Source organism: Calonectris borealis, chromosome 24, assembly GCF_964195595.1.
Source record: "Calonectris borealis chromosome 24, bCalBor7.hap1.2, whole genome shotgun sequence".
Lineage (NCBI taxonomy): Eukaryota > Metazoa > Chordata > Aves > Procellariiformes > Procellariidae > Calonectris > Calonectris borealis.
In genome coordinates, this window is record NC_134335.1 from 5,534,519 (window position 1) to 5,552,109 (window position 17,591).

The 17,591-nt window shown below is 54.4% G+C and overlaps 1 protein-coding gene across 2 annotated transcripts in view; it reads left to right on the top strand.

The window, feature by feature from the left end:
- LOC142092697 (opioid-binding protein/cell adhesion molecule homolog) overlaps positions 1 to 17,591 on the top strand; it is a 301,027-nt gene that overhangs the window by 189,751 nt on the left and 93,685 nt on the right. The window contains exon 2 of one of the 2 annotated variants that reach the window (XM_075173011.1): positions 4,913 to 4,997. In XM_075173011.1, the coding sequence (XP_075029112.1) occupies positions 4,913 to 4,997 (85 nt within the window). Of the gene's footprint in view, positions 1 to 4,830; positions 4,998 to 17,591 lie in introns of those variants that run through there. The other variant, XM_075173010.1, reaches the window with a different exon arrangement.

Here is a 17,591-nt window from a genome sequence, read left to right on the forward strand (position 1 = left end):
GGGAAAGGGGTGATGCTTTGCTGTCCCCCCCCTTCCACGTGCCGGCGGCTGCTCAGCTTTATCCTGGGCTGTGAGATGTGATTCTCCATGCCGTGCTACTTTGCATGGGGTGTGCGTGCTCCTCCTGCCCGTGCTCTCTGTGCATGCTCTTGCTTTCGGGTGAAGAAATGAGAATATTCGGCAGCAAACGGAAAAAGCAAGAAGCAGGGCGGCAGGGTGTGGGGGAAGAGGTGTCAGGATGGATTGCCAAATATGCTGGGTAAAAATTAGCAGCTGCAAGCGTGTAAGAGAAAAGGTGGAGAAGAGAGGGGGTAGGGACAGATGGAGAGAAGGAGGGAGAGAAAGAGGAGGTGGGAGAAAAGGGAGGAGGGGATAATAGTGCAGAAAGATATTAGTTAAAAATCTTATAGCCCCGAGCCCAGACGCCATCTGTACGTAGCAGGATACCAACAAGGCACAGCTCTCTACTCGCTGTGGAGGTGTTACATACATCTTGGCCAGATAGTGTGGCCAAGATGTTCAGGATTAGAAATTTCACATGCCCCAGGAGAGAGATGCCTTAAAAGAGCCCCGTTTTCGGAAAGCGCCGAGCAGCTGTCTGCAAGCCGGGGACTGGAGAGGAGCCGGTGTCTTTGAAAAAGCTTGTCTGGGGCTTCCAGAGGGAGAGCTGGAGAACTTCCACCAGTGCTGGAGGGCGAATCCCTGGGAGCGAGGATTCGCTCTTTGATTAAACAAGCCCAGGTCCTCCAAGGACTGCTCTCCCCTACAGCTCTGCTGGGTTTTTGCTTTCTTGGGTGCAGCATTAACCCCTTCACGGCTGAACGGCTTAGAAACACCAGAGTTCTTCTTGGAAACAGAAAAAATGAAAAGCAAGCTATTTCCCATGATCTTTGCCTTAAGATTTACCGTTTTCTCTGCCTGCTGAAGACTGTGGTTTCCCCTTTGACAAGGACATGGTGGTTCCTTGTGCCCACCGTGGGAGAAGCTGCTGTCCTGAGGTGATGTGCACTTTGCTGGTGCAGCTGTGTCCGTGCTCCATAGCATCCCCCTACCCAGGCAGGGTGCTTGTGGGAAGGCCGTAGGCTGTGAATATCTCTGTCTTGTTTAAAAGGAGTTAGAAATACTCTTTGGAGCTCTTTCGGAAGAGGCAGTGTCCCGAAGGCTGCTCGTGAGCGGGGAGGTGACACTTTGCTGGCCAAGTGCGTAGGGTCCCGGTGTCATTGTAGTGTCCCCATCCCTCGCTGCATTAACCTCAAGGGAGCTGGACTCACTCCCTGCTGCACAGAGAGCATCTCGGCATGCCCCGAGCTGTGTGGAGAAGGGGAAAATAATCCGGGAGCAGCAGTGAGGCTGGAGAATAAAATCCACAGTGACTGTCCGTGGGTCCCGGCGCTGCGGGCAGCTCCCCAGCGCGGTGCCGGCTCTGGTCCCTCACTAATTACTTCCAGGCCTGTACTCTTGACATTTGCAAGTTCCTGATTAGAGCAACGAGGGAGAAATCTCCGAGGGAGATGGAGGCCAAACTGCACCACTAATAAAAGCTGAGATTGACAATCGGCTGGGAGGCGAGAGACGGGGAGGTGGAGGGACTTGTCCTTGCAGTCTCAGTTTCTTTCTGAGCCTCTGGGATGATGAGAGAAGGTCAGGGCTTGTTAATGTCACCGTGAGGAGCAGGATCCACCGCTGCCATATGCCTGATGCCCCCAGGGCCTGTGTCAGCCTCTGAGTCCCTCTTAGCTAGGCGATATTTTTAGACATGGACCTGAACTGAAGCCACTCGCCTGACTCCCCCATACAACCTCAGGTCTGCAAACTGTCTAGGTACTAAAGTGGCTCTGCTTTCGTGTCTGCTGACTTTGTGTTTGCATCCAGATTTTGTAGCCTCCTGGATTTCGAGTTCTTTTTCCCTTGCCCTTTTCTCCCCCATGTCCCAGCTTGCTCCCTTCATTTGATGCCAGTGCTCTCGCTCAGGAGGTCACGTTAACCAGAGTGGTGGGACTGGGAGATATTTGTGATGGGGTGGCCCAGAAGACTGGGGCAGGAGAGGCTGCTCTGGCTGCCTGCACCCGCTGTCGGATGCCCAAAGTGGTCTCCGAGGTGAGTGTGGTTGAGATGTACTGCCTGCAGTCTCCTGCAGAGCTGTTCCAGGCTGTAGGGTCTGTACCCAGTTAGGCAGGTTTCTGTTAGGTAAATATGTATAACATGCCCTTTCCAGCCCCCTCTTTCCCCTCCCCAATGCCCATATATGCTTAACTGTGCCCAGCTCTCTGTAGTAGCCCGTTTAGCTATCTGTCTATCCGTTTATGCCCTGCCTTTACATCTGTTCATGTAGCCAGGTCTCTCCAGCCTCCTCGGCTCTTTCTGAGGCAGGCAGGCTTTTTTCCCCTTTAAATCTCCCCTTTCCTGAATTGCACCGGCTCTGGCAGGCTTTCTGCTCCGCGCACTCTACGTCTATCCCAAGGGGTAAACACCATTTTACCCAGCAGAGCTTCTGGTTCCTGCAGCATCCTCCCCCTTGGAGCTCATCCTGCTGCTGGACGAGGCTCAGCAGCGCCCGGGGTCGGGCTGTCTCGCTGGTGGGGAGCTGCAGTGGGTTTGTGCTGACTCCTTTCTGCTGCTGCTCCCTCCCTGCCAGCAGCCACGGTTCCTCTGTGCCAGGGTGGGAGCAGATCGGGAAGGAGATGGGGTGTCCTTCCTCTCCATCCTTCCCCCCGAAGGATGCCTGGCATTGAAGCAGCCAGCCTGCACGTTCGGGGTTAAGCCAACTTTTCAGCAGCTGAAGAGCTTTCTGATGGAAAACTCAGCCCTGCTTTTCTCGGTGCTTCCCTCGGCTCCTAGGCTGTCCTATTTATCCAAGCTGCAGTGAGCATCCCTCCGGTGCCTGCAGCCATAGCTGGTGCCGGGAGCCAGCACGCATCTCTGCAGTGCTAGCCCGTGGCTAGCGGTGTATTTAGGGTCGCTGCGTCCCGCTGCCGTATACAACGGACCTGCTATGCTGATAGCTGGGCTTGGGATCACTGAAAAACCCTTGCAAAACCTCTTTATTGGTTCTAGCAGCTGTGTTTGGGTCTCTGGATGAGATTGGGGTCCCAAAATAGCTAAAACTCTTTCACTGGTCGTTATGCTCCTCCTCTAGCCCCTGGAAGGGGCAGGTTCCCCATGATATATTCAGTGGAAGAGGCAGATGTCCTTTGGAGGAAGGCACTCAACTGAGGTCCAGCCTGTCTTGGCTTGGGTGTGAGGAACTGTACAGCACACGGCGGGGAGATGGCGGCGTGAGGTTGTTTTTCTTTTGTAGACACAGAGACAGATGTGTCTGGATGGTCACCGAGGTCTGGGTGCCCTCAGTTGCTCTTTGAGGAGGTAAACGGTGGTCTCTGGGTGCCTCCAAAGGAGGGAATTTGTTGCTGATGTCAGGTGTTGCCCTGTTGTGGCCGGTGGGGTCGAAAACCCTCGGGCTTCCTACTGCAACCATCTCTGTGTCAGGGAGCGGGGACAAGAGGGACAGGGCAGGGACATCCTCTGGAGCTCCCTTCCAGCCTACACGATCCTGCGTGGCGGCAGGACGCCGTTTCTCACTGCCCTGCCTGCAGGCAGGCTCCCAGCCCCTCTCTGCTACCTGCTGCCCAGGCACGGGGGGGGGAAAAAGGGGTCCCAGCCCTGCACGCAGCGGGGTGGGGAGGGCACATCAACAGGTGGATGCGGAGAAAGATGCGGCGAGGGTGGGCAAGGGAGCCAGCCAGCGTCCCGCCGCTCCTCGGGGGCTGTACGGCGAGCGTGGGGCTGTGCAGCGTGCGTTGCATGAGTGAAGTCCCCTCTGCAGCCGGGGTTGAAATGGTTAAAGCAGGGGTGGGTGGGGGTGTCCCCTTGGCTAGCGGGAGCCGGCAGCGTGGTGCGACGGGGGTTAAAGGCTGGCGTGTGAAGCGCGCGCCGCCGCTCCGCTCCCCGCCCGTGGGTGTGCGGGTGCTGGGTGCGTGCGGGTGTGCGGGAGCCAAAGTGCCGGTCAGTGATGGAGCCGCTGCCATGACAACCCCGGGAAGTCAGCCTGCGCGCCGCCCAGGGATGCTGCCGGCCGGCGGGGCTGGGATGCTGCTGCCGCCGCCTCGCCCGATCCCCCGCGCCCCGTTCTCCCCGTTTTTCGGCTGAGGGGCTCCGGAGACCCACTTTGCGGAACCGAGGAACGTCGCTGGCTGCGCCTCGCGGACGGGCGGTGGGGACGTCGCCTGCAGCTCCGCGGGGAAGTTTCGATCTTGCGACAGAATCGGCATTTTGGGGAGCTTTTGGGTTTTTCTGTCTTCGTTTTCCTTTTCCCTCTATTATTTAAACGAAAGAGCAACAGCCGGCAAACAGCCCAACTCCAAGCCCGTTTTGCTCCCCCAGCCTGTTTTTATGGCCGCCCTCCCTTTCCTGCCAGAGACACTTACGTTTCCTCCTTGGGTTATAAACTTTTGATGCCAGATCTCCGCAGCGCGTGCCCAACTGAATCTTAAAGTAGCGTCTCGAGCAGACACACATCTGTGACCTTCATCTCTTGCTCTGCACCTTCTCTCCTCCTCTTCCTCCTCCCCCCCGGCCCTCCCGTCCTCCTCCCTCACCCAAGGATACTGGGGACTCCCTCCGGATGCCGCTCGGCAGGCTCAGTGCTCGCAGGCTGCCTTGCCGGGGGCTCTCCTGATCTCCGTGGAGCTCCGCATCGCTCGCCCCGGTGGTTTTGCTCCCCCCCGTCCCCACACACACGCACCCCCTCCCTCCTCTCCCCCCCCCCTTTTCGCTCCTGGTGGCCTTGTCGGGTGTGTTTTTTGCCTGTTGGAAAAGTCCCTGCTGCCCAGGATGGGGGTCGGTGGGTGCTTAGCCCTGCCCTGGAGGTGCCTAGTCGTCCTCTGTCTCAGGCTGCTCTTCCTTGTGCCCGCAGGAGTGCCCGTGCGCAGCGGAGATGCCACCTTCCCCAAAGCTATGGACAACGTGACTGTGCGGCAAGGGGAGAGTGCCACGCTCAGGTAGGAGCAGCTGGATCGCTGCCTTGGGGGGCTTTGGGGGGGTCCTGGCTGCGGCTCTCGGGGGATGCTGTGCGCCGAGCGGGGCTGCCGGAGGGTCCTGGGACCGGCTGGAGACTTTGCATGCGTCCCGGGGGGGCTGGTCCCCATTGTGGCAGGGGACACCCCGGCGGAGCGGTTTTGGGGGGGACGGATGTGCCGGTGACTGTGTGACGGGGAGCAGGCTGCAGCGCAGGGCTGGCAACCTCCCCTCGGCGCTGGCGGGGGGCCGCGGGTGCCAGACGAGGAGCTGACAAAGGGGTTTAGGTGGCAGACAGTGAGTTAGCGCTGCCTGACGCTCCCAAAGTTGTCTCCGTGCGTGTGTCTGTGTGGGAGGGGAGGGGGTGTCCGCACTGCCTGCGCCGATGCCAGTCTGCATTGCCAGCGGGTTTCCAGGGCTGCGATGCCTCCGAGGTGTCAGTGTTTCGCCTTGATCACTTTATAGTCTCTGCACGAATCTGTTAATATCAAATCAATCTTTTACTCCAGGGGTGCATCTTATGAATTCTGATGGATGCTTTACCTTACGCTGTTTGCTGTAGGAGAAATGCAGGCAGCTTATAGGCAGATGGGCCACTTCTATGCTGCACAATACAGCAGAGCATCCCTTTTCATTCCCTGAATGAGTTACAGGTGTACATGGTGCATTACCCGTGTAGGATAGCAGCTCTCAATAGACATCGCAGCGGGGTGGCCAGATGAGCAGATAGCAGCCCAGCCTTTTTCGGAGGGCGGTGGGGAGTCAGCTCACGTCCAGGGCTTTGGATCGTGCTGTGCGTGCTTCAGGCAGCCCAGGGAGGACTTGAGCTAGTTAATCCGGCTGGACAAGCAACCCTGGGACTTGAGGAAGAAGCACGGGGATGGTGGGACGTGAGTCTGGAGGAGTTAGCCTGCTGCTTTCTCTGCAATAGCGAGCAGCGTGTGCTCCCCGCGCGAGGCTGGCTGCTCCCTCGCTCCGACCTGGAGTAACGGGGCTGCAGCGCAGAGCAGCTGCTCTTCCCAAAGCCAGGCAGAAGGGCTGGCGGAAGCAAGCCGAGCGTGTCACGCTCTCCGTGAGCAGCCGAGCCGTCGCAGGGATGAGGAGCTTCTGCCGGTTTGAGCAGAGGGTGCTCCGCTTGCCGGGGCGGCGGAGGCATGGGGTGGGGGGGGGGTCAGGCAGGCTTTCCGTGGGAAATATTGGGTGCATAACGTGGCGGTGGGAAACAGGCTCCGGCTCGAGGGGTGTGCTGCTGAGAGAGGCGTTGGTCGCTTGTCTGCCTGCTTCCCGGCACGGTGCCTGCTGGACTTTGGGATGTTGCCTGTGCCGGGCGCATTCCTATTCCTCGGTCCCAGTCAGGGACCCGCTGGGACACACTTGTCATCGCCCCATGTAACTGGGGGCTGTGGCACCGCAGGAGAGCAGAGGGCACGTCTCCTTGTGCTCTTTATAATTGAACTGCAATGATGATTAACCTGAGCTGGAGTGAGCGAGGCACTTTAAAGAAGACAAGACAATCCCCCAGAGAGATGCCTTTGGCCTTGGTGCTCTTTTCCTCGCTGTCTGAATTTGTCTCCTCGGTGAAGCGTGGGGTTTGGGGCTCTCCAAGGCAAGGTCAGAGCAGGATGAGTGCCTGCTGTAGGCGAGCTGTGCGGGGGGCTGAGCCCCTTCCCCGGGTAGCACCCGCAGCTCCGGCGCCGGCCGAACCTGCTGCCAGCAGAGGGCTGACTTGGATCTCCTTGGGTTTTTTTTAAGCTTCTGGCCTCTTTTCTGAGCTTCCGAGAGCCCAGGCTCTCCAGTGCATCTTTTCCATGGTCTCACCCCCTCCCTTTTTCTCCTCAAGTTTAGCTTTTGCCTGCTGCGGTCAGGTTTCTGGCCTCCAGCTCCCATTTGCCTTCAGTCTGCCCCATCTCTTCTTGCATTGCCGTTTCCCAACGGTCCCGTTCTTCTCTCCCACCCCTATTTCCCTGCTGCTGCCCCTCTGCAGCCTCTGGGTAGCGAGCAGCTTTCTGTCTTCCCTTGGGGTCTGGAGGTGAGCAAGGCATTGCACGCAGCAACCAAAGGGGTAGCGTCAACAGTGGGTCGCACGCGGCAGCCCCAAAGTGGAGCATCTGAGCCGTCTTTCCGTGTGGGTGATGTTTGTGGTAGATGTCTAGAGTGGAGTCCCCGATGGGGTTTTCTCCTGTGCACCCATAGTAGGAGCAGATGTGGTGTCCTCTGCTGTCCTCCCTGCAAAACGGCACCTTTCATGGGGCTCAAGTGAAGATAGCTTGAGGAGTTGGGCCTTGAGAAACTGAGATCCGTAATTCCAGCTCGTTGCACTTGCAGAATTAGCCGCAATCCTGCTAGGGCTGGAGGGGCCAGGTCCTCTCCCATCCTGCTTCGTACGGGGCTGTTGTTTGGTCACGAGTTGGGCTGCGAGTCTCCCTGGCTTCGGCGGGGCTGATGGAAGCTCTTTGCTTTCTAAGAGCAGCTCTTTAACCACACATTGCATTGCAGAAAGGAGATGTGAGAAAGCAGAACCGCATGCTAGCAGTGGAGGAAACCTAGAGGCTTTTCAGGCTGGTTGTGGTTTTCCTGTATTGGATTTTGGGCGCTTCCATTTCCATCTCTCCGCCCTTTTTCCAAGGGAAGCTCAGCGTAATCCTTGCAGAAACCAAGGCTCCATCTACAGGCAACTTCTAGGTCATCTTAAATCAGCAGCAAATGCTTCCCCTGTTTTAAGCAGAGATTGTTGATAATTCACTACTTTTTATTGTAAGAACAAGCAATTCCTGTAACAGTCATGCACCTTTCCTCTCCGGGGATCTCAAGGTAGTTTGCAAATTCTCTGTCTACTATTAAAGAAAATAAAGCTGCCTCTTACCTGACTCTGAAATACCAAACCTTCTGCCGTGAAGCGGGGCAGGTGTTTAGATGGCAGCAGTAACCCGTGTTACGCACCAGTCTGGGACACGAAACGGAACAAGAAGCACGCTGGTAACGGACAGGGAGGTTGAAGAAGGTCACTTTTTAATTTCCCAGCTGGGATTTGATGCGGAAACACGGATTAAGTCTCTGCTTTTGGGAAGAGTGCCACCAAGTCTCAGCTTTCTACGCACGATGCTTCTTGGATGCGTGCCCTACGAGCCGCGGGGCACGGGCATCCATCCCCTAGGTTGCTATGGGGGCATCGCTGGCAGGTCCCCAGCACGGTTAGCAATCCCAACGGGCTGACCTCAGCTAGAAACCTTGCGTTGTGTTGTATCCCAACTGCATCCCAGGGGTTGGAAGCATCTTCGCCGTCGCAGAGGGCTGCCAGAGTGCAAAGGCGATGAAGGCAGCGGCTGAACCGCAGGTAACGCCGCCGCTGTGGCAAATATTCAAGCGGTGTTAAAATGGGGATGTATAGTGAACGGGATCGTATTGCTTGTGCCGCCAGCAAACCGACCTTTTATAATAGGCATCAGTACAGTTCATAAAGACATAAAACAACAGCTGCTCAAAATTTCAAGGCTTTATAGTTTTATCTGTATTTAAGAAATATTGGTGCTTTTTTTTCTTTTTTCCTAAGGCAAAGGGAGTGTCTTTCAGTAGGGAGGGAGTAGCTGGGAGACAGGGTGTGCCGGGCTTTCTCCTTGGCTGTCGCCACAGGGACACCAAGACTTGAGGAGGCCCCTCTGTTGCTCTCTGCCTCAGCTTCCCCATCTGTAAAATGGAGCCAACAGCAGTTGTTTGTCAGTGATGATTAGAAGAAATGAGCGTTCATAGGTGGTGCTAGGATTGTACAAGAAACATTTGGCGTGTATGTCTAGGCTTTCTCTAAGCTGAATAACACACTTTTTCCCTCTATTTAAAGGCAGATTTTCAAGTCACATCCCCTCCACCTTTCCATGTGAGCCCGTGGCCTCCCTCATTGCTTGTCCATGAAGGAGACCAAAAGAGCAGGGTAGCTTTGCTTATTCTCATCCAAGACTCTGCGACTGGCTGTATTTTGTCAATTAGCGAGTATGAGAACAATTCTAATTAAAAATAAAAAGCCAGAATAAAACATCATGCGATGCTGTTCTTCCATTTATTTTCACCATTATAGTTTTAATTATTTCTGACAATGCTGCCTTTGGTTTTCGGGGTTTTTTTTTTTTTTGTATAATAATCTACCACAGTCTATTTCCCAGCACACGATGAGGCCTCAGTAAAATACAACCAGCAGGAGCAGGCGGCAGGACCACGGTCTCTGGGCGTAGGTCTGGGAAGCTGGGAAATCAGATTTTTTTTTTTTTTTTGCCTCTTTCTTGGTCAAACCACCGGCCCTCAGTTTACCTCCTGTTAACGGGGGTTGCGACACTCGCCCGCCACCGTGCAACCGTGGTAGCCGGCAGAGAAAAGAAGCATTAATGCAGCCCCGTCTCTGCTGTTAAATCCTTGCTGAGAAGTGGGAAGAGAGTTGCCGCTTTTTGTGTGCAAATGCTAAAAACGTGGGGATTAGCGAAGAACAGATTAGCGAGGACTTGCTCCATCGCTGCCCCCTCCCTCCCTCTCCTACCCAAAAAGTTTTCTGAAGCGGCTAAATATATACCTGCCGTTTCCAAGGTAGAGCTCGCTGCGTGGCAGAGCTGTAATTGGCGACTCAGTGAAATTACAGCCACGGATTCTGGCATTTGGATCTTCCTGGCTGGCATAATAATTTCTCCCTAGGTAGCTGGTATTTAACTTGTCTTATCTGCTCCTGATAGTTATAATTACGGTGCCCGCTAACTTCACTGTAATATTGCAGCCGTCGGAAGGGTGGTTGGAGAGAGGTCGGGGGGTTGCAGGAGGGGTCCCTGCCCGTTGCGGGAAGGCAAACGCCGCTGCCGAAGTGCAGATGCTGAGACCGTGCAGCCGGTGCCCAACCTCCCCAGTCCCACCTTGGAGGGGCTGGAGCAGCCCTGCAGCCCCCCACCACGCCGTTACCCTCGCTAGCATCAGGGGAGGAGATGCTGGAGGGATTTTCAAGTCCCGGTGTCCGTGCTATGGGATGAATCTCAGTCTCCGTCTCGGGTCAGGGTAGGACTTGCTGTGTTTGGGTCGCACGGGGAGAGGTTGGTTGTCCCCTGCTCGGGAGCACTGTCCTGCCCGGAGATTCGGGGCTGGCTTTTGGGGAGTTCAGCCTCAGGCGGCGAGGCTTTCGCTGCTGCTTGTGCCAACCGAGCCAGTGCCGGTAAGGCAAGGGGAGGCTTTGCCGTGAGTGTGGGAAAGGACTCGGAGCGGCAGAGAGCTGGAGCCCCGCTGACACAGATTGTAACCAGAGCGCTGGGGTTTTGCTTCAGAAAAGGCTGGTTTTGGGAGCGCAGCGAGCTGGTCCGGCTCTGCAGCGGGAGGAGCAGTCACTCGCCGCCACCTCTCCCAGGGCCAGGATGCAAGCCCTGGGAAGGTCCCTCCACCTAGCAAAAAGCCAACCCCCACGCTAAGTTTTTGAGCTCTGCTAGCCAGAAATAGTTACAAGCGGTGATATTCAGTTCCAGGGGATGAGACTGAACTGTTAGTAATCCTTGCGCTATAGGGTACACGAGATCTTTTTGCAAGCGTAATAAACTCCCCGGGATTGCAAGCGGTAATAGCTGTCCTTCCCCTGGATCACGCACGCTGCTCCAGGAGCTCGGGTCTTTGTTTCTAGAAAAGGATTAGGTGTTAATGCTGCAGAATAAAACCGGGGCACAGTGGCTGTCTTTCACATTCCCGGTTTCTGAAGAGTTTCTCTGTTCCCTTGACTGCTCTCACAGTTTGCCTCCTTCTTGCATTTCTCAGCCCTAAACCACGGATGCTTTTTACAACAGCTGGACATATTGTTTTAAGTGATAATCTTTAGATACTGCAGCCGAGCAGACAGTTCATAAGGAATATCTGATTCGGTGACTATCACTTCTTTTTCCGTCCTTGCGAGCAGCCTTTGAGGGTTAGGATGTTCTGGTTTTTCGTCTTTTTTTTTTTTTTTTTTTTTTTAAAATGAGAAAAATAATTCCCCCACAGTCCCTGCCAACAATTCTTAGCCTGTAATGGGTTGTTTACTGCAGGTTTGATTTGATGCGTAGGTCTTGTCTTCCCTGACAGACAGAACCCTTCAAGGTCGGATCTTTACTACAAAATACATATTGTACTTCTGTTCTGCCATGAATATTCCCCAAGATTTGCTTAAAATGAGTTGTTTCCAAGACTATACTCACTTGACGGACTTGTTCCTCGGGATACAACTGGGTCTCAAAGTCTGCTTCTCCGCGGCGGGGGAGGATAATGAGAACAACAACTCTTGTGGAGTAGGGCGAGAGCAGTAAATCGTGCTGACTCCGATAAGGTGCTTTGTGCCATCTCCGGTTCAGGTGGGGAAACCCCAGGAGCCCACAGCATCTTGCCTTTTCTTCTCTCGCCTGTGGTGTCACCTCCTGGCTGAGCTGGAGAGAAAAGGAATGGAAGGCCAGGAGGGAGAAAGTGGAAGAAGATTCAGAAAAGTTGGGAGGGCAAAAAAAAAAACATAGCAGGTGCAAGAAGAGAATGAGTAAAGGGGAAAACAGAGCGGTTGAAAGGATGAACCAAAGAAAAAGCCGCAATTGCTAACTCCCGTCGCTGAAGTTCAGCGCTGTGGGATGAGTTCCTAAATCAGAGCCCGGCCAGCCGGACCACGGGGATGTGCCGACTGCAGGGAGCTGAGATGTGGGGGGCTTTGGCCTGAGCCAGCTTGCTGGTACCCAGGACCTGGGGAAAGTGCATCCCCCTACCTCCTATTTGTTTATATTTTCTCTGTGTGTGTGTGTGTGTATATATATATATATATAAAAAATCTAACAAATTTCTAACCCATATAAATCCAATTACCCATGTTTTGCCTGCAGGGAGCGAGGGAGATTAATGTTTGGTATTTTGGCAGGAATGTAAAAAGAAATAGGTGGTAATAACAATGAAGGCTCATAAAAAGGAACCGATAGCCGTGTCTGCACCCGGGAACCCGGCCGTAATTCTCATAGGCATTTGCCGGCAGGCCGTCCTGCTCCCGTGGAGGGACAGGAAAGAGCCAGAAGTGCTTCCTGGGCACCTGAGCATTCATCCTGCGACTGGAGATGACATTAATGTGATAATAATGGAGGTTGATGAAAAGAAATGGTTTATGCTCCCGGGGCACCTTCTCGTAACACATCCCTCTCTGTGTTGTGGCTTGGAAGAGCCATGGGAGCATGCTGCTGTTATTTTGCAGAGAGGCAAGCAAGTCCCAAGGAAAGAGGATGAGCGTGGGTTTTCTTTGGAAGGAGAGATGGGAGCTGAGCTCTTCACCCTCCGTGATGAGTCTGTGGTTGTGCTGGTCCTTGCAGATCTGGCTTGGAGTGCTGTGGTGCAGAGTTTTTCGGGCAGTTATGGCTGTGGGTAGGAGTTGGGAGTACCAGCGTTGTGCTCTGGCAGAGAACAACGTCTCTCATAATTCTTTCCTCCGCTCTGAGCCCTTTTCTGCAGTGTCTCTGCATGCCGAGTTTTCCCCAACTCTTTCCCTTCCTTAGCGTGAACCCGGGCACACGAGATGCCTTTTCCCCGCAGCTCTCGGTCAGGGGACAGTAGACTTCTCGGAGGATAAGCAGTCGCTGCAAAGCTGTACCCATCGCATCACGTCGGGGCTTGGCTTCGTCCCCTTCTGCTCCTCAGTTGCAGCCCGCGCTCTGTCCCACGCGGTGACCGCAGTTGAGAGGATGCCGTGCTACCAGGCACCTCTCCTCCCTCGGCTTTGACACTTGGGAGCCAGCCGCTCATCATCCTCCATCGATACCCTCTCCTCTGCCACCCGGGTGAGGTCCCCTCCTGGGCACGGCGCTGCTCTTTGTGTCCCCTGCGTCGCGGGTTCAGCGCAGCGAGTGGCATCCTGCGCTGCTCCCTCCACCGTCACCCGCGGTCATGTATTAATCACGGTTCAGAGATTGCATCCCTACAGCGGTTTCTGCCTTCTCTGCTGGCTTTGCATCAGGCTCCTTGCTCTCCGTTTATTACCACCACTGGTTTTATAACCCACTTTATCAGATGACTTTTTTTTTTTTTTCTTCTTCTTCTTTCTTAAAGAGCATAACCCATGAGCAACTCATCATTTCAGAAAGAGGGAGAGTGCCGTTAGCAGAGGAGAAAGCCTCCATGCTTATACCTTAAACGAAGAGGCTGCTCTACCGTGTTGTTGCATTTAATTCAATCAAGGCAGTTAAAGCTGAGATTTAAAGTCCTTTGTGTGATCACAGGAGTTGCTCTGATGCAGCAGCAGGTAGAAGAAAAGATTGAGCCCATTTCCAAGGAGACTCGAAGTAACTGTTGGAAGCAGCCAGGCCTGGGGCTTATTGCGGCAGCGGCTACGGTGGGAAGCTGTTAGCATTCACATCGCATCCCACCTCTCTCTGTCACCCTTCCTGCTCTTGCTCCTTATCCTCATATATTCCTTTAAGTGGAATTGATTAGTTTGGCTTTTTTTTTTTTTTTTTTTAAACTGGGGGGAGGGCTGTTTTTAATTAATACTCTTAACTGTATGATAATTACGCTGCCTGGTCCCATCGCTGCCTGAGTCACCCTCTCCTCTCTCCTCCCTTCTTCTTGTAAGAAGGCTGTTTGGACTTAATTAAAGTTAGGGATCCAGGGCTAGCGGGAACAGCGGGAGTCTTGCAGGGCTTTTGATGAAATGATTGCTGTGGGGGAAGCGGCTAGTTTCTTCCCGGAGCCATAGATCGCAATGCCGAGACACCATTACGACCGTCCGGTTTGACCACCCAGGCCATTGCATCTCACGTCCCGCGTTTCCCATCCTGCGCCCACAAACTCCCGGACGCGACAGCCCCTGTTTTGGGGCAGGAGGAGCCCGGTTTCGGTGTGTTGCCCCTGCTTAGAGACGTCCCCTCCCCAAGGGAGCGTGTCTTTGAGCCACCCCAGGTGAGCTCCCCGAGCCCATCGCCGCTGGACGTGTTGCAGGTCGTGGCGGGGAAGGTTGGAGGGATAACGGAGAAGCTGCGTGGGCTCGGCGGGTCTTTTTCATCTTTCATTTCGTTGCTCGTGCTAGCAGACAGCACTGCCACCAGAGCTCAAAAGCAGCCCAAGTGAGAGCTTAACAAGCTCCGAGAGCTGTCCAGAAAGTTATCCTGACACCAAGTGACAGTCTCTCAATTGATATCCTCTGGAGACTTTAAACTCACTTCTGCGAGGTTTCCAAAGCTGGTTTTGTCTCATACCTGAAGAATCCTTTATCTGCTGCGACGCCTCCCCTGCCTTGTCTCATTGCTCTTGACGTTTCTCTTTGTTGCCTGCTGCAGCACGGGTAAACTCCGCTGCAAAACTATTTAAGAGGGGTTTTTCTTTCTCTCTGCTCCTCCTCTGGTCTGCTCTACTCTTTTGCTGGGGTTCCCGTATAAATTGCCTGGGTCGATGCCGTTCCCGCTTGGCCCTGCAGGGAACTGGCTGGAGCGATGTCGAGACTGCTGCTGCTCATCTGAGAGGGCCGGGGATGCTCCAGACCACTGGGGAAGGGCAAGTATAGTGTCTGCCGTGGAAAAGGGAGGAGAAACGGTCCTAGGAGATCACTTACCTTCCATCCTGAGAAAGCTCTGGAGGAAACATCAAGGAAAATTTTTGCGATCAGCTAGGAAAGGACAAGAAGCTGTGCCACAGCCAGCGGAGATTTGTCAAGGAGAAATTGTGTCAGACTAATCTAATATTCTCTGTACGACAGCGTAACAAGCCTCGTGGTAGAGGGGAAGCAGGAGATGCCTCAAACAGTGACCCAGGTAAGGCTGTAGCTACTGCCCTGCGAACTGATGGGGAACCTAAGGTGGGTTCGGAGCAGGCTGTAAGGAAACGGGCTGGCTCCTCTAAGGTGCTTCCCTGCTTTTGAGACCCAGCCCAATATGAGCTTTTTGCCCAAAAAATGAAGGACCATCTTTATGTCCTAAATCTCCTTGTGCGGGATTCCTGCTGTGCAAGCGTGTCTGTATCAAAGTCGTGCTGCTGGGCTGGTGGTGTGGGATGCCATCAAGGACTCTAAATGCTTCTGAAGTAGCGATGTGCAGTCACTGATGTCTCGATATATACTCCATCTGATGGTGCCCCGTGCGAGAAGGTTGAGTGGAGCATATTTGCTGGTCTGTAAGGTTGGGTTAGTTTTCCTTCCAAGCAAATGGGGGTTGCCAGCCTGCTGCGGGATGGCTGCCGGCCTCATCCTGCTGCCTTCTGCCACCTTTTTGTATGGTGGTCCGGAGCAGCAGTACTCCTCCTCCCCTTCTTGCGGAGGATTTCATGCCCCAGCACCCGCTGCAGAGCCAGCCAGCCCCCCGGCAGACCCCTTCCCCGGTCGCCGTGCAGACCCGATATGCACAAGAGAAGGTTTTAAGAGGCAGCTGGGGCCTGCCCAGACTCTATAACTGAGGCTGCAGACTCTCAGAGGTGCACTTGGAGCGTTTTCCTTGATTTTGCTTTTATTGCCCGGTAAATCAGTGATGGGGCCAGCCCGTCTGCGGGAAGAAGCTCCCTTTACTGAAAAGCTGCTGGCTCTCCCCGTTGGCCGCACCCTGCGCGAGCTGGTGCGAGGTGCCTGGTGTGTTTTTGCCTTCGCCAGCTTTCCAGCTGGCCGCTTTCGTTTGGACCCGGAGCGGGGATTCCGCTGCGGCCGCATCCTTCTTGGTGATGCCCCGAGGCTGAGTCCGCAATACTGGCTCCCAGCCTGAATCCCTTCGCCATCCCTCTCCTAGCCCACCGCCCCAAGCCAGGAGCCATCGAGGGGGGCCGAGGCAGCGTGGTCCTGGCCACGGGCTCCCTCTGGGAAGGAGCTCTGACATCTGCTCGGCTTCGCTCTCCGAAAGCCGTGCTTTGTCCTGCGATTGCTGAGCTTGCAGCTGGTTTTCAAGTCTGATGCTGCACTTAGCGGGGTGCTGCCAACCCCACTGGGGCCAGCAGGTTATTTCCCTTCAGAAGCCAGTGAACTTTTCCCGTTCAGACACGGGGCTTCTGTCTCTCATCTTTCTTTTCCTCCCACGTGGGAAGGAGCCCGCTCCTCCCAACCCTCCCAAATCATTGGCGCTGGGCATGGGGTCGGACCCCCTCTGAGGAGCATGGGGACGTCCTGGGGAGGAGAAGCAGCTATGGGGAGCGGGCACCGTGGGCGAGGGGGAGGCAGGGCTTGGTGGGCTTCTGCAACGCCGCTTGACATCTATCGATTCCTTTCCGGTTATTATTTAGAAGGGCGATCGCTCCAGACTTCAGCTTCTTGCGCGTGTCTCTTCTGATGGGGTTTTCGGATGAGGCTGCCCTGCGGGCTGGTGGGATGCCAGCAGGTGCCGGGCTTGGGTTCGAAAGCTTTTTTCTGGCAGGGAATTGGCAATTTGTCTCCGTTTCTCAGGGGTTTGCGTGGAGTGAGAGAGAAGCTGAGATGCAAAATGTCAGATGGGAAGTTTAGGAGCGCCGCGGGCCCTGCCACTGCCTCTCGCTGTGACCTTGGGCATCTCACTTACCTTGGGCTTTGATTGCCTCAATTAAGAAGCAGGGGCTCCGAATTTCCTGACTTTTGTTCCTGTAGTCAGAGGACTCTGATCCTTGGGAAAGGGCCTGCGTGCTGCCGAGCACTTTTGAAAATCCCATCCAAAAGTTATCTTCAGGAGCAACACTCTTTTTCATTAAACACTAACTTAATAGTACAAGAGAATGCTGTGCGATGGTTATTAAAGTTTAACAACTGTGTATATCTATTACCTAGCTGCTAAATCTTTATATGCCTTAAATAATCAATTGATATTTAATTAGCATACAGTACTATTACTGCCTTCCGAAATCTATAATGATAAACCAAGTTACAAGTTATTGGACGTTAATTACTAGCTGATGATTAGAAACAGCAAGACATTTACCAGCCTCATCCCAGATATAATACAGCGTGTCCGTGCACACTGCAGAGCTAAACCGCGCTTACTGTCTCTTAATAATCAATGGGTGTTTAACATGCGATATTTGTCTAATTAGCACTAAATTAAATCCTCATTGACAACACTTCAGGGTAAGAGATCTGCATCAAATATGATGGATTAGACACGGAAGGGCTGTTATTGCGAGCAGGAGATGTGCGTGTCATTTGCTTTGCTTGTCATGGCTGGCACATGCCCCTCTCTGTGACTGTCAGCCCGGTCCTGGGGGGACCGCTGATGGAGTGATGCCTCGATGTTGGATTGACAGTCCTGGAGACCCTGGGTCTCTCTTTACTCAAGCTGTAGACACGAGCAGCTCTTCCCAGCACCCTCCCCTGCTTCCGATCCCCTCTCACCCACGGATATACGTGTGCCTCCACCGAGGAGGATGGGCTTTGGTAGGGAGCAGGGTGCTTTCTGCGCCTGGTGCTTTCTGTGCAAGCAGAGGCGTGCCCAGCCATCATGGGCAAACATTTCTTCTGCATTTTGTGCTACCAGTTAACTTTTTGGGGAGTCTCTGTAGTCTCTGTTTGGGCAATGAGGATCGGGGAGACGTTTGCGGCCATCAGTCTGACCTCGCATCAGGGATGCTGGGTGAAGATGGGAGGGATGTGGGGGTGAGAGCAGCCCTGAAGCCCGGCGGTGCGTGGAAGAGTTCCCTCG